The sequence below is a fragment of the Crinia signifera genome, chromosome 12, assembly GCF_055691185.1.
Source record: "Crinia signifera chromosome 12, ASM5569118v1, whole genome shotgun sequence".
In the NCBI taxonomy this organism is placed as follows: Eukaryota; Metazoa; Chordata; class Amphibia; order Anura; family Myobatrachidae; genus Crinia; species Crinia signifera.
In genome coordinates, this window is record NC_139228.1 from 81196777 (window position 1) to 81212921 (window position 16145).

General features: G+C 44.7%; 1 protein-coding gene across 1 annotated transcript; it reads right to left on the minus strand.

Moving 5' to 3' along the window:
* Window positions 1-1895: 1895 nt before the first annotated feature.
* LOC146050435 (transmembrane protein 87A-like) lies at window positions 1896-16138 on the minus strand. The gene is made up of 7 exons (XM_083167445.1): window positions 15102-16138; window positions 7749-7852; window positions 6668-6741; window positions 5627-5688; window positions 5373-5425; window positions 4268-4298; window positions 1896-3429 (listed from the first exon to the last, which is right to left on the minus strand). Exons 1-7 carry the CDS (start codon window positions 15213-15215, stop codon window positions 3388-3390), a joined length of 480 nt encoding a protein of 159 aa, XP_083023571.1. The 5' UTR covers window positions 15216-16138; the 3' UTR covers window positions 1896-3387.
* Between the last annotated feature and the right edge of the window lie 7 nt (window positions 16139-16145).

A 16145-nucleotide genomic window follows, 5' to 3' on the forward strand; every position in this document is an offset into this window, starting at 1 on the left:
AGACTTTCTGGCTGAGATATGGGAGCGCGCATCTTGAACGCATCTGGATCGCTTGGGATAAAACCCATACAATCTGCATGACATCCAGATAAGATTTTGACTATATAGTCAAAATCTCATCTGGATCTTATGCAGATTGTACAAGTGTGTACACAGGTGGCAGAATCCGGTAGCCCCTGCAGTATTCTGAGCAGGGGGCTGCCGAGCACAGCAGGAGGGGAGAGTGCCGTACCGAATCAGGTAGGATGACAGGAGATTTTGCAGGAAATTGGGGAATGAGATGTGGGGCATAACTGTGTGAATGTGCTATTAAGCCCCCAATTCCCTCACCAAGTACCCATGAATCTCTACATTCGGGGGCATGGCCTAGTGACGGACAGCCCAACCCCGCCCTCCGAAGGGACAAGTAAATATAGGCAAAAATCTCCAGTTATCACCAACTAGTGAAGGGCATTTCAGATGACAAATCCTACGTTAGTCAGGCCCAGGAGACAAAGGAACATTAGATCTTGTACAAAACAGCTATATCCCACCCACTGTAAATGTAATGAGATACATGTTGCTGTGTATCACAATTTACCAGTACATTTCCTGCAAGGGAAACTACCATGTAAGTGACACAGAAAGAGGGCGATTCATTATTATAGACATCAAACTAAAGGGGCGTACACATTGTATGATTCCGGCTCTGGCCAATTTGGACTTTGTGAAGCGATTTTGGCTACACACATTTGCCATTTTGACCATGTGCTATTTGGCCCCTATGGCCAAACACATTGCGGGCAAGGTAATTTTATCTGTCACTTGTAGAGTCTATTACACCGACCTCACAGGGCTGCATATCTTTATCGCAAACAGGAGAAACAGATTTAAGGTGTGGACACTGTTCGATTCAATTTTGACTATTCAATTTTGGCTAACTGCACTTAACCCTTTGAGTGTCAACATCTCTATGAGAGAGGAGCAAAATATCTACTAAAAATGCCAGCGTCGCTCACAATTGTTATATCAACTCAAATAAAAACAGTGTAAACAAAAGTTATATTTCCTATATAAAAGGTAACATTACAGGTCATTTTGATTAATACGTATGTTCACTTGACAATTTTCACACCTGTTTTGACAAATTAATTTGGCACTCAAAAGGGTCAAGATGTATTTTAAGGGGTGTACACGTAGTGCGATGTACTATTAAATCCCAATCGAATTGCCATGTAGATTTAGACTATATAGTCTCGCCTGCCCAGTCTATTTTTCTATTTGATTTCGATGCCGCAGAGCCTCGCATCAGGATCAAATCGAAAGAGTTAAGGGGCATACACATGGTGCAATTTTGTGCTATTTTCTAAGCGATCCAACTAGATTGCTTAGAAAGTAAGCACAGATCTCTCCGTGTGTATGCTCCGAGTGATTAATTATCTCCTGCTAACTAAGTCAGTGCATGCAGTCAAAATTGCTTAGCAAGGGACAGCAAATCTCTCGTGTGTACAGAATGAGAGATACTGATCGCAACCTCTCATTCTGAACCACTAACCGGCCTTTGTTTGCTTAAGCTAAATTGCTTAGCACAAATCTCTGCATGTGTATGTTCTCCCCATGGGAGATCTGGACACCAGGAAATCGCCTACCCTAAATAGCTTAGCAAAATTGCTTAGCACACATCTCTACGTATGTATGCCCCTAGATTTTGCTTATAGTAAAAAAAAAAAAAGAGACACATGCTCAGTGAAATTTGTCAAAATTTGTCAAAATCCCAAATCCGGTCCTTAATCAAAATGAAAAATGCTTGAAACGCTTTGTAAAATTGTTACATTTTTAGAATTAAAACAGATTCTCTTATTAAAAAACACAAACAAAGTAACTTGAGTAAACGACAAATAATTTTTCAAAAAGGCACGAGTTTAAGTTATATTTATAAAAAAAGACAAATACAACCAACTTAGAAAGCACAAACCGGTCAATCAAACAGAAGATGAGAAAAGTAAAAAAAAAAAAGTCCAGGACCAACGTGAACTTGCTGTTACATCCGCTCTGCAAAATCCATCACACGTTAGAAATGAAAGTTCCACCAGGCTGAGAACGGCTCAGAAGGTCCAGTGTACGACATTACGTTTCATGGTACTATGTTGCTCCCTCTTGCTACTTCCACAGACCTCATTGGTGTATAGAGCACTTCCTCAAAATTCAGCAGAGTTTTATGTGTAAGAAAGAATAACTTAAAAGCGTGCTTCCTTTTTATGTCTATTGTGGTTTGCTTTCTGAAGCGCTAAATATACTGGGACAACTGAAGGATGTTCTACGCCACACGTACTTTATTCATTAGTGACCTTTGCACATAAAACTTTTCTGATAACATTCTACCGATTACCGGCAACTTTACAATAAGAACATCCATTGTTTATGGGCTCTTCAGCTACAAAATGTCACACATACACGCTTAAAGATCTACAACCAACTTGAAGCAAAAATCGGGAGGGCAACTGCCCTATTCCTCCAAGCCATACGCTGTGGGCTGCGCCATGCAGCCATTTTCCATTCTCTGAACCTCCCACCGGGGAGCAAAAAACCAAGGTTCTGGCTAGCGATTGGTCCTTCGCTGACCTACGCCCCTACACTGCTATCAAAAAAGGTGATTCTGTATTATGCAAAGAGCAGAGAAGATTGACTGCATGTTACCAGTCCCAAGTATCAATCTAGATGGTGTGGAAGCTCAATTAAAGCACTCTAATAAACATTTTGCATTACTTGTCAACATTGTTTCAAAACTAAACTGACGCTGAGGATTTTACCACAAAACTGAATGTTGGTTGCAAATAACAGCCTACAAATTATTTTTAGGTTTGGTACAAAAAAAAAAAAAAAAAAAAAAAAAAAAAGAATTTTAGAACTAAAAAAAAAGTGTAAGCATGAGTTTTGTAAACAAAATATGGCAGAATAACACACATGTATATAATAGTTTCCCACGTAACTTTCACCCTAAGCAACCAGCCACCTATAGAATTATTATATATTTTTTCAATTAAATTATACACGTGAAAGTAAAGTGCAGGATCCACCGTAAGCTGTGGGTTCTTCCGAAGGTCACAATGGTATTCTCGTCCGTAGCGGGGTTTGTGTGGGGGGACGGACGGGATATTAGAACACAGTTTAAAATGCTTTACTTTAAACAACTTCCGGCTTTGGAGGATAATATTATACGTTGAGGCAAGTTCTTTAACCTTTTAAAACTGATCAGGTTCTGCAAGGTAAAACAGTAAATTCCTATGGGAGTCTCAGTACTCAATGCTGGTCCGTCTCCATTCAAAATGGGTCTGCTACCCAGCACTTTGCACCGCCCTGCTCGCTTAGTACATCCAGTGTGGTAGCGGGATCTTTTAATCCACTTCTTTATTCCATCTTGGACCTTTCAAAATGCGTAATCATTCTCTCCTTTGCAACAGACAGAAAAAAAGGTTTTATGAATTAAAAGACAACTTAAAAACAACCCTTGCTTCATTCATACAAAGTGCTGCATTTAGTTAAGACTGGAATTATGGTCATTGGGTCTAATGAAGACCTGATCACAATTTTTTTTATAGTAAATGTAAAAAACCATGCTGCACTGCAGGTGGGGCAGATGCAACATGTGTAGAGTTAGATTTGGGTGGGTTATTTTGTTTCTGTGCATGGTAAACACTACAGCTTCCCGAGTATATGCCTGCACTCATATCCAGCGTTAAGACGATACATCGCGATTTCATAACGTGGGGGAACTCGAGGGTTTGACACGATTCATTAACCACTCCTTTTATAGAGGACAATCTGATAGGTTGAGCAATTCATTCCATTATGCAGGTTATTGCTGTGTATAGGGAGCATGATACATGGACAGACCATGCTAGTATATGTAATACATTAAAATCAGCAGCTAACATTATAAAAACAACAAAGAAGAGGGCCGGACATTCCAACTGCTGCGATCACATTATATAGCATCCAATCAGAAGACAATACTATCCTTAAACCCCTTAAGGGCTCTTTATGCTGCATCTCTAAACAATCTTTTAAAAAAAATAATAATAAAAAATGAATGTCTAAAATATCCCACATTTATGATGAACTTCTGTTGTATTTCCAGTTTAAGTTTCTAGTGATGACTATTTGATTCTGGCCTTTGTACAATTTGTGTAATAGGACTGCTGAATGACTCAGTTCAGCCAAGCACATGACTGTCATAAGTTCTGTGTTGGCAGCCCAAAAAAAAAAAAAAAGGAGGAAAGATACTAACCTCGTCAGAATCCAACAACGCCGGGAGAGCCCTGCAAGACAGATGGAAGAAGTCATTTATATATTTAAAAATAAATACATTTGAAAAAAAAAAAAAATCAGACTGCATGGGAACGTCCCAAGAAAGATTAGGGCGCGTTATTTTACATTTTAAAAAAATAAGTGATTTAATTTGCCATTTTCAGCAATTTACATGTCAATTTTCAAGTTGGTAAAGGCAATGTGTTTTTAAACCAGCCATAAAGATAGACCTCACAAAATGATTGAAAATCATACACAGTATCGGTAGCGTTAAACCGCTGCGTATGTAGCAAAGCACCGATTATTGGTATTGTGCATACACAAACAGTCCTTTGATGATGGATGCAGGGTGGCATCGCACTGACAGTCTGCTGCAGGGAGGGGACAGTGACAGACACCATCTCTCCAGACAGAGGTGTGTCACTGCCGTTGCAGGTCAGGATCTCCCGGCCTTCTACACTACACAAGGGGTCACAGATGGCTTATGATGTTGGAGATGTCATAGGACGCAATTCTGAGCATTGATGCAAAAGGAGGCGTGACACTTATATGAAATATCCGCTAAAAAATGCCAGCGTCACTCGCATTTGTTAAATAAACTCAAATACATTTTATATATAATATATAAAAACAGGTTTATATATTTAAAATAAATATTACAGGTCATTATGATGAATAAAAATGATTGCTAAGCAATTTTCGCATCTATTTGGAAAAATTCACTTGGCACACAAAGGGTTAAACTTCACAAGAGCTCTCCTAGCATACGCCAAACCCAAATCATCCTCTCGCGCGCCCCATCACCAACTGCCTCTCCCGGTCATCAACTATTCGGTGACCAACCCCTTTTCTGTGCCCATGCTCACCCTGGCATCGCTAACTATGCCCGTTAGGCTATCACTGTGCCCACCCCCATCATTTTCTTCTGGATCCGTCCTTGGCTGCAACCATGTGCTTAAACCAAGCTATAGGTGAGCTGATAGAACTACATACAATAAACACTCAGCAACATGTGCTTTATACAGGGTGCATGTGACCCAATCAATAAGGCTACGCCCTTCCTCCAGCAAGCTGGGAATACTCACACATCGGTAACAGAAGACGGGATGTTCTCTTCCACCCACTTCAGATCCTCCTCCTGACAAAGACACCACATAAGTGAAAGGAATAGGAGACTTTTTTACAAATATATTATTGTTGCAAAGCTAGTGCATTCATTTTTGGAAATATTTATTTTATGGAGACACAGTAGCACCTGCGATTCTTCCATATCTACTACTCAAACCCATTAAAGGTTGAACATGGATCGGTGTCTACCCAAGTAACAATGCCTACTCACAGCTTTGGTGGCTTTAGGATTTCCATTTGTTTCTGGCTTGGAACTTCTCATTTTCATTCCCTCTGTGGAAAACATATAGAAATCCGATCTTTAGTTTAATTACCTCTTTCGGTTCTGGGTACCTAGGTACGGGTGTATGGCGTATGACAAGGGAGGTTGCTCACAGTTTAGAATGGAATATATTACACCCCCATCCCCCGTCCGCAGCCTTACCTGTCTTGCTGGTCCCGGCTCCCTTTGCTGGCTTTATTCTTCTGCTATGGAGACGGACCAACGCAAAATGTCGGCCCCCATACAGCAGACAGTTTCAGAGAACAGTCTGTTACATGGGGCGGACATTTTATTGTGGTCCGTCTCACTAGCAGAAGAATGACCGTCCACCACTGAAGACAAGTAAGGCTGCGGACAGCGGATGGGCGGGCAAGCGGCGGATGGGAGGGGGCTAACTATAGCACCGCAGCCCCCCAGCGCCCCCCACATGCACAGCACCTCTCATTACCAGTATCTTCAGACCTCCAGGCAGATCAGTAGATGCGATGAAAACCAGCGGGAGCGCAAATTGCTCTACACACTGGCTGATGTGCACGATATGTCCGTCCGATCCGCGGGATCTGATCACACATCGCCTGGTGTGAACCCAGCTTAACTCTCAGACTGTTGCTCCTGGTTTACCTCCAGGCCCCTCTCCTTACTCCGACCAGTCCAGTCCTACGCAGACCTCACTAACAGCCAGATAAGTGTTGTAGCTTATTTCAGTATTATTCCATAAGCGGATCTTAGCATGTTTGACACTCAAATCAGCGCATAATGATAGCAACCTAATGATCCTTACATCATTAAGGCATCAAATTAACAAACCAATAGGCGCACAGAAGCGTGAAGTCAGACGCACGCGGCTCACACGTAGTCAATACAAAGACCAACAGATTTACGCAATGTTGTCAGCAGTATAATAAACCACCTGAGGTGCCGAAAACAAATAATTGATGTTATTGTTCAGATCAGTAACAGACAACACAATAGGTAAGACGGATCTAATACCAAAGCTCTCCTTTAACATTGGTTCTTTCTGTTCATCATCTTCATCTTCCTCAGTGAGTGGAGAGAAAGCAAACCTGTAAGAGATAACACAAGATTGCTAATAGATACAGGACCAACACATAGAAATCAGTCTCTCGGTAAAGAACGGATATACAATGGTGAATGACCAGTTGGCACAGAGACCATCATTAATAAGAAGCTGTGCGTTCTAGAGGGTTGCACTACTAAATCTTAGGGGGAATTCAATTAGGCACGAGGTTATCAGCCTGGGGAATAGCTGTGGGTATCACGTCTGCAGTTACATTAACTGCCATGCAATACCTGTGGCGCTCCAGCTGCTGTGAAACTAAACATCCCCGCACCACCGGATACAAAAAAAAAAGTGACAAAGCATGCTGGGAGGTGTAGTTCCACAGCAGCTACATTTCTACACTCTGCTCAGCCCTGGTCTAGAAAAAAAAGAAGCTATAAAAAACAAAGGGTGATAAAAGGCATAATGTGTACAGATAGCACAGCAAAATGGGGATTGTAGAGTGACATCCATAGAGGGGAGTGGGGTGGGAGAGGGGAGACAGGGAAAGTCAATGGAGACCTTAAATATAAGAATATCAGAAGCATTACACACTAGACCAGGGGTGGCCAAACCTGTCCTCAAGATCTACCAACAGTTCATGTTTTTCAGCCAACCTGTGGATCTATAGTAGGAATGACTGCAGCATGTTTGAAAATGTGACAGTTAGTAATGACTACAGCTGTGCACCAGCTAGGTGATCTGGGGAATGTGACAGTTAGTAATGACTACAGCTGTGCACCAGCTAGGTGATCTGGGGAATGTGACAGTTAGTAATGATTACAGCTGTGCACCAGCTAGGTGACCTGGGGAATGTGACAGTTAGTAATGACTACAGCTGTGCACCAGCTAGGGAATGTGACAGTAATGAATACACCTGTGCACCAGCTAGGCGATATGGAAAATGTGGACCGTTGGTAGAGCTCAAGGACCGGTTCGGCCACCCCTGCACTAGAGTAATGCAGAAGAGACAGGACAGTGGGAGGTCCAGGGTTTTCATGCACCACGTACCTTTGACTATTTGCGGACGGTCTCCAGAGGACCATAATGACGAACAGAATCATAGAGAAAAGCAGGCGCCAGATCGCATCGTCCACCCACAGCTCCTGCCAGTCCTACCAGACAGAAAAGGATAACAGTAACTGCTTCCACAAATGGCTATCCTCATCACCATTTGTGACTCTGGCATATAAAGGTGTCCTTATACAGATATAATAAAGAGTGGTCACAAAGGTTGAATGAGATTTTAGAAACCAGACATTTCTCCCTTGCAGCTGTGTGCGTCGGATGTTGCTGGGTGAGGCATTTAGGTACTTCTGTAGTTTTACGGTGGCACTTCCCTTCAGATCGCATCATATGCAAATCGCATGTGATATTTGTATACGATTAAATCCGCGATGCGATTTAGCGCACCACCGCTATCCACGTCGGCATGGAGTTGATTTCGGTACTTGTGTATTATCACGGCGCCCATCGCATTGCATACCATAAGGCTTAATATGGTATGCAATGAGATGAGATGCGATGGGACCCGATCTTATACTATTTAAAATTGTATACCATTGTATATGACATACAATGAGATGAGATACGATTTTAAATTGTATAAGCACACTAATGGTTGCTTTCAATGTTAATGGCCCCCCTATAAGATTTTTAATTGTATAAGCACCCTAATGGGTGCTTACAATGTTAAATGCACCCCCACTATCAACACCAACCCAAAGCGTGGCGAGCGCAGCGGTACGCGTTCTCCGACCTTTTCATACCCCCACTATCCAGGTCGGCGTGGAGTTGATTTTATATAGTGTGACGAGCGCAGCGAGCCACCGAGCCCGAAGCGTGGCGAGCGCAGCGAGCCCTGCGAGGGGACGCGTAATACATGTAGAGTAAAACGCCGCCGCTCGCCATGCTTCGGGCTCGGTGGCTCGCCACACTGTATAAAATCAACTCCACACAGACATGGATAGTGGGGGTATGAAAAGGTCGGAGGACGCGTACCGCCGCCCCTCGCTGCGCTAGCCACGCTTTGGGTTGTGGTTGATAGTGGGGGTGGCATTTAAATTTGTAAGCACCCATTAGGGTGCTTATATAATTAAAAATCTTATAGGGGGGCCAATTAACATTGAAAGCACCCATTCGTGTGCTTATACAATTTAAAATCGTATCTCATCTCATGGTATGCCATATACAATGGTATACAATTTTAAATTGTATAAGATGCCATAAGATGGAAATCGTGGGCGCCGTGCTAGGAAACAAGTACCGATTTCTAATACGCCCAAAGTGTGGCAATCACAGCGCATCCCGCGAGGGGACACGGATTACTTGATGTGTATTCCGTGTGCCACACTTACGCTCGTTTTCCGCGTCCGCTCGCCACACTTTGGGCTCGGTGGCTCGCCACACTTTATAAAAAAGGGATTTTTGTAAGAACTTACCGTTCGAATCCCTTTCTCTGATATGGTCCTGGTGACACAGCTTCACATTGGGATGTAGGAGGGTCCGCAGGAGCCAGGCACCTATCCTAAAGCTTTTGGAGGGTAGGCTCCTCCCCTACTGCATCCCAGACTCCTCAGTTCAATCTTTCAAAGCCACTGGAATACATTAACTCAGTACAACGCCTGCACATATTATATGCACATTTTTAAATTTAACTTTTTCAACCAATTATAACATGAAACCTCATGAACACTGGCCTACTTACTGAGCGTAAGGGAGGGATCGCTGTGTCACCAGGACCATATCAGAGAAAGGGATTCGAACGGTAAGTTCTTACAAAAATCCCTTTTTCTCTTTCAATGGTCCTGGTGACACAGCTTCACATTGGGACGTTCCAGAGCCGGTCCTTTTGGGTGGGTACGCTCAGGTCTGCAGTTCTCATTACTGCTCGCCCGAATGATGCGTCCACCGACGCGAACTCATGGAACCTATCGGATTTGGCAAAAGTATGAACAGATGACCAAGTGGCAGCTCTGCAAACCTGCTCAGCTGTTGCCCCATGTCGAACCGCCCAAGAGGTGGCAACTGACCTGGTGGTATGCGCATTAATTCTGGCTGGCACAGGCCTACCAACTTTAGTATATGCAAACGCTATAATAGAGCGCAACCACCTAGCAACGGTCTGCTTAGAAGCAGGCCAACCATTATTATGTACATCATACAAAACAAGCAAAGTATCAGTCTTTCTGACACTTTTAACTCTGTCCACATAAATGCGCAAGGCGCGCACAACATCCAAATTCCTCAATTTGTCCCTTTTCCTTGAACCCTCTGGGGGTTGAAACAGGCAGAAGTAACTCCTGATTTAGATGAAAAGCAGAGACTACTTTTGGTAAAAATTGGGGTACTGTCCGAAGGACCGCCCTATCATCATGAAATATAAGGAAGGGAGCCTTGCAGGACAAGGCTCCCAACTCCGATACCCTTTTTGCAGACGCCACTGCCAACAAAAATACCAGTTTCCATGTAAGGAATCTAAGGTCAGCCGACCGTAATGTTCAAAAGGTGCCTTTTGAAGGCACTCCAGAACCAGAGATAAATCCCATGGTGCTACTGGTTGCTTGTAGGGAGGTTTCAATCGAGACACCCCCTGCAGGAAGTTCTGTACTTCCGTTAACAATGCAATCCTTCTTTGGAAGTAAGTTGACAAGGCCGAGATCTGTACTTTGAGTGACTGAAGGCTCAAACCCGGAGGAAAAGCCAACCTGCAAAACCTCCAACAATTTTGCCAATTTAAAGCGTGATGTGTATGACTTCTGTCTTTCACACCATCGAATATAGGTCTTCCAGACCCTATAGTAATTTGCAGAAGACACTGACTTTATGGCTTTAATTATTGTGTTAATCACTGCCTCTGAGAATCCTTTATTCCTCAAAATGGCGGTTTCAACAACCAGGCCGTCAAAATTAATCGAGCTGAATCCAGATGGTTGGATGATCCTTGTTTTAGAAGGTCTGACCTCAGAGGTAGACGCCACGAGTCCACAGACAATCTCTGAAGCCTTGAGTACCAGGACCTCCTTGGCCAATCTGGGGCCACTAAAATCACTGGAATTGCCTGGGCCTGTATCCTTTTCAACACTCTCGCCAGCATTGGGACTAGCGGAAAAACATAAAGAAGATTCCCCTCCCAGGGGATAGTCATGGCATCCACTGCTTCTGCCAGTGGGTCCCTCGTCCTGGCATAAAACCTGGGCACCTGATGGTTGAATCTGGATGCCATCAGGTCCACATCCGGGGTTCCCCACTTCAAGGTAATTTGATGAAATATCTGAGGATTTAGGCTCCATTCCCCATCCTTCAGCTCCTCCCTGCTCAGGAAGTCTGCCTCTATATTCTCCACTCCTGGTATGAATATAGCTGATAAGGCTGGAACATACTGTTCCGCCCACAAGAGGATTCTGGACACCTCCCACATGGCCAGTTTGCTGCGTGTGCCTCCCTGGTGATTCAGATACGCCACAGCTGTGGCGTTGTCGGTCTGAATCCTTAAAGGGAGCCTCTGTAACCTGTCTCCCGCTAGAGAAATCACTTTCCACACAGCTCTCAGTTCCAAGATGTTGATCGGTAAGGCAGATTCCTCTGGAGTCCACAAGCCCTGCAGACGCAGGTCCAAGACTACTGCCCCCCCCCCCAGCCCCTGAGACTGGCGTCGGTAGTGACTACCAGCCAGCTCCAGGACTGCAGTGACCGACCCCACTGAAGGGAGTCCACGTCTGTCCACCATTTCAGGGAGGCTCGAGTTTCCGAAGACAGCACTATCTGTTCGGATTACATGGTCTGTGTGTTTCCTGACCAAGCCGTCTTAAAATGTTCCACTTGGAACACCCGAGAGTGGAACCTGGCAAACTGCCGCGTCTCGAAAGACGCCACCATCTTCCCCAGCAGCTTGAGGCACCTCCATACTGATGTGCTCCGAGAGCTGAGAATCTCCTGGACTAAGGCAACCAGATCCCTGGCCTTTGCCTCCGGTAAAAATACCCGATGTAGATGGGTAACCAGAATGACCCCCAAGAATTGGAGTCTCTGTGACGGCACCAACTGAGACTTTTGTAAGTTTAAAAGCCAGCCGTGAGCCTGCAAAAAACCCGATGGCTTCTGCCAAGTGACTCTTCAACATGTCTGCTGACTCCGCTCTGAACAGCAGGTCGTCCAAATATGGGATCACCGTGATTCCCCTCAGTCGAAGCACAGCCGCCATTACAGACATTATCTTGGTGAATACCCTTGCCGCTGTGGCCAGGCCGAAGGGCAACGCCTGGAATTGCAATGTGCATGGTCTCCTATCTCAAACCTCAATAGAGCCTGATGTCCTGGGTGAACAGGAACATGAAGGTACGCGTCCTGGACATCCATGAACGCCAAAAATTCTCCCTGGTCCAAGCTTAACAGTACTGACCGTAGAAACTCCATTTTGCAATGGTCTACCCACAAATGGATAATTAACGACTTTAAATTGAGAATCGGTCTGAAAGACCCGTCTGGTTTGGACACCAGAAACAGAGTGGAATAAAAGCCTTTTTTCCACTCCGCTCTGGGGACCGGGATCACCACACCCTTCTCTAAAAGAGAATGAGCCGCTCCCAAGGGAGCTGTACGGAGCCGAGCCCCCTTTGGTATTGGCGTGGGAATGAATCTTCTTGGAAGACCTTTGAAGGGAATTCTGTAACCCTGGGTTATAATTTCTAACACCCAAGAATCCCGGTCTAACAATGCCCATGCGTCTTTGAACAGTGTCAGATGTCCCCCCATCTTGACCACCGCCGGGCAAAACCCTTGGCAGTCATGCAGAGGGTTTGTCCTCTCCTTTTGTGTTTGGTTTCTTATGAAAGGAACCAAATTTAGACTTTTGGACCTTTCCCCTGAAGGGCTGCCCTCGAAAAGACGCACCTCCTCTAAGGGAGGGCCGCAAGGCCGGCCTGAAAGCAGAAAACCTTAATGTCTGCTTGGCTGCAGGGACTGGCAGGAAAGTACTTTTGCCACCTGTGGCCTGCTTAATAATCTCTTCCAGTTCAGAAGCAAATAGCAGCTTTCCTTTAAAAGCTAATGCCTCTAAGGCTTTCTTAGACATATTTTCTGCCTCCCAAGCCTTAAGCCAGAGCACTCTCCTGGCATTTACAGACACTGTGGAAACTCTGGCAGCCATTTTGAGAGCTTCCTCTCAGACTCCAGTACATGCTCTGCAGCCGCTTTTAAGCTTCTCTGCAAGCAATAACACACAAGGGTCAGCGTGTAAAATAGTGCACAAATTTCTGGCCCACACGATCATGGCCTTAGAGACCCAGGCTGAAGCAATCAGAGGGCGTAGGGTGTATCCCACCCCTTCAAATATTGCCTTGAGGTTACCCTCCAGCTTTTTGTCTACGGGGTCCTTAAACGCTGCAACCCCTTGTACTGGTAGCACAGTGGCTCCACCTGTGGCTTTGATACACGTGCCACAGAAGCATCTACCACTGGGACTTTTTTCCAGAGATCAGCATGCGCCTCAGGCATGGGGTACAGGCTTAGAAATCTTTTAGGTATCTGAAGCCTTTTATCAGGGGTTTTCCAGGCCCCTTTGCAGGGAGATATCAGTTTCTTTACGCTGTGTCATAAAAAACAACCTTTGCAGGAGTTTATCCTTCACAGACAAATTTAATGCCTGTTTAACAGCAGTAATAAAATACTCTACCCCTGAGGCTGAGGACTCTTCAGAAACATCACCCTGATTGGTATGTCTGTGTACTCTCCTTCCTCATCAGCAGCTAATAATGGCACTGAATAAGACCTTTTAGGGGTCCCCACAGAATAACCATAAAACTTGTCCAACAAGTAATTTAAACCTGTTGATTCCCATAGCAGTATCCTGCATGACCTGTAATAAATCAGGATCTGTCTGGGTCCGAGGCAAAGAGCTAGGGGACTGCTGAGAGAATGGCAATGGTCTAGGGAAGTTACCAGCCATCACTCTGCCTGTCCAGTAATGCACCAAAGCATTTTCAGACCTGCCCAGGGCTTAGCCCACGCAAGCTCCGATGCACCACCCTCTGGGGTTCACTCCCCATGGGTTTCACAGCAGCGCAATAAATACATAAGCCCCCCTTATCTGCTCAGGGACAAATCTCAGTGTACAACCACTGCAAGCGCTCAATGCATTTAAGGCTCCCTCCCCCAAAACCACAGACTGTTGCTCAAACATGATGTTCTCAATTAACACAGTCACAGCATTAAATGTACAGACATTGTATACAGAACCAATATACTCAGTTCACTTAGCTTTCTGTAGTCTTCAGAATGGGGAAAGCGATGCCCAGGAAATCCATTCACCTTGGTCAGGATCTGTAAGCCAGCTCAGCTCCGCTGCAAGCGTTCTGAATGGCGCCAAAACAGAGTGAGGGAAGGGACCAAGTCCCTGCTGCTGCAGGGTCTGTGACTTTTGGCGCCAACTACCCCCAGACAGCCGCTCTCATTGTAGGATCTCCTAGTTCCAGTATCTCCCCCTCAGCTGGGGACCACTCGGAACATGCCTGTAACAACACTGCTGTCCTCTCATATCAGGAGCTCAGTGTGTAAGCTCCGCAGAAAATGGCCGCCGCCATCACGGAGCGCCTGTCCCCCATGATCCCCACCTAGCGTGAAGCCGGTTTCAGAGCGCTCCGGAGCCCAGGCAGCTTCTTAAAGGAAGCTGTAAGCGCTGCACAGGGAGGCCAGACAGCGTCTCCCATGTGCACAGTGAGCTGACAGGACACGCTTCTGTCAGCTCCTGCTGCGCTAGCAGTGTGAGGATTCACTAATGAGAATCCTCACACTGTGCCTACCTAGCTAGTGTAAAAGTTAATAAAATAATAAAAACCCTAACTAATTCTACTCCTTCGGCTGCTCCGGCAGCCCTTTAGAATAGCACCCACTCCAGTGGGCACCTAACACGAACTGAGGAGTCTGGGATGCAGTAGGGGAGGAGCCTACCCTCAAAAAGCTTTAGGATAGGTGCCTGGCTCCTGCGGACCCTCCTACATCCCAATGTGAAGCTGTGTCACCAGGACCATTGAAAGAGAAATCAACTCCACGTCGACGTAGATAGTGGGGGTATGAACAGGTCGGAAGGACGTGTACCACGTCCGCTTGCCACGCTTCGGGCTGACATGGATAGTGGGGGTGTGCTAAATCGCATTGCGGATCAAATCATATGCAAATCTTATGCAAATATTGAGATTTGTATAGGACCCACTGGAAAGTGCCGCCGTGAAACTACACAAGGACCGGAGTTTATTTATTAAAAATTCCACTGTACAGTAGATGTGTAAAACCGGTATTAAAACAACTTAAATTTGTAAAATTATGTATATAGCCAGACTACATAATGTTAGCGATGCAGAAACTCACCGACTGACAATCTACCAGACGAAACTTCATAGTGGTCCAAATAATAAATATAATTGATGCTACAAAGAAAGAAAAACACAGTTTGCAGCTACTTCTGATTAACTTATAAAACATAGCTAGTTAGTGACATAATCCCTCCAGCCCACTTTAACCCATTCTATCAATTACCCCCAATAGCTAAAAACCAACTCCCAGGGTTGGCTGGTTTAAACCAATCGTTTGTTTTTAAACTTTTTTTTTCTTATGCTGTGACTACATTTTTAGTAAAGCCTATTATAATACTCAAAATTTGTGTTTCTGCATTTTCAAATTGTGTATTCCTTTTCCGATTTATTTAATTATTAGTAGGTCTGATACTTTACATTTTTTCAACCATGACTGCAAGTTTGAGAAACTTACACATCCAGTCAAATACTTTTCTGGCCTTTTAGAACTCATGTGTAAACACATACTAGGATCTGCCATCACGTATTTGTCACTTCTGCACTGGCATTATACAGAGAGTTCAGAAAGTCACTCAGCAGCGATCAGTCACCTCTGCAGCTGCGGGATGCCAAATAGGAACATCACCTGGGAGGGAATTCAATTGGGCACCTACGGTATCTATTAAACAAAACATGCACGTAGGGTTTTCAGCTTTCAAGACCCCAAGTCACAAGAAGAACAGGAAGACGCCACTGCCGCAGTGAAGCCCCGCTCTTAATTACATCTGCCCCTTAAGTACTAAACATTCCTTCATTTCACATAAATAAAATGCTCAAAAACAATTACGTTGTCATAACTAAACCCACATTGAGGGGATATCCAGTTACCCACGATCACTGGTAATTGCTTCACCCAGGGCTAGACAATTAGCCCCATTAAGCAGACACTTGCAGCATCTTATGAGACTTTATTTTACCTGCCTCAGTCAGGAAAAGCGAAATCCCCGAAAGCCACCCGTTTCCAGCAAAAATTGGTCTACAGCAGCGAGAACACACGGATTACACAAAACTTTTCTGTACTTTATTGTTCCTGTACTGTATTACATTTATTCTGTTAAGA

What these genes read in the sequence shown, in the direction of transcription:
- LOC146050435 (XM_083167445.1), bottom strand. Translation starts at nt 15,215, where the DNA reads ATGTTTTATAAGTTAATCAGAAGTAGCTGCAAACTGTGTTTTTCTTTC. An exon ending in GTCTGGTAGATTGTCAGTCG is followed by an intron (nt 7,853 to 15,101) that starts GTGAGTTTCTGC and finishes TCTGTCTGGTAG; the next exon opens with GACTGGCAGGAGCTGTGGGT. An exon ending in CCGTCCGCAAATAGTCAAAG is followed by an intron (nt 6,742 to 7,748) that starts GTACGTGGTGCA and finishes TATCTCTTACAG; the next exon opens with GTTTGCTTTCTCTCCACTCA.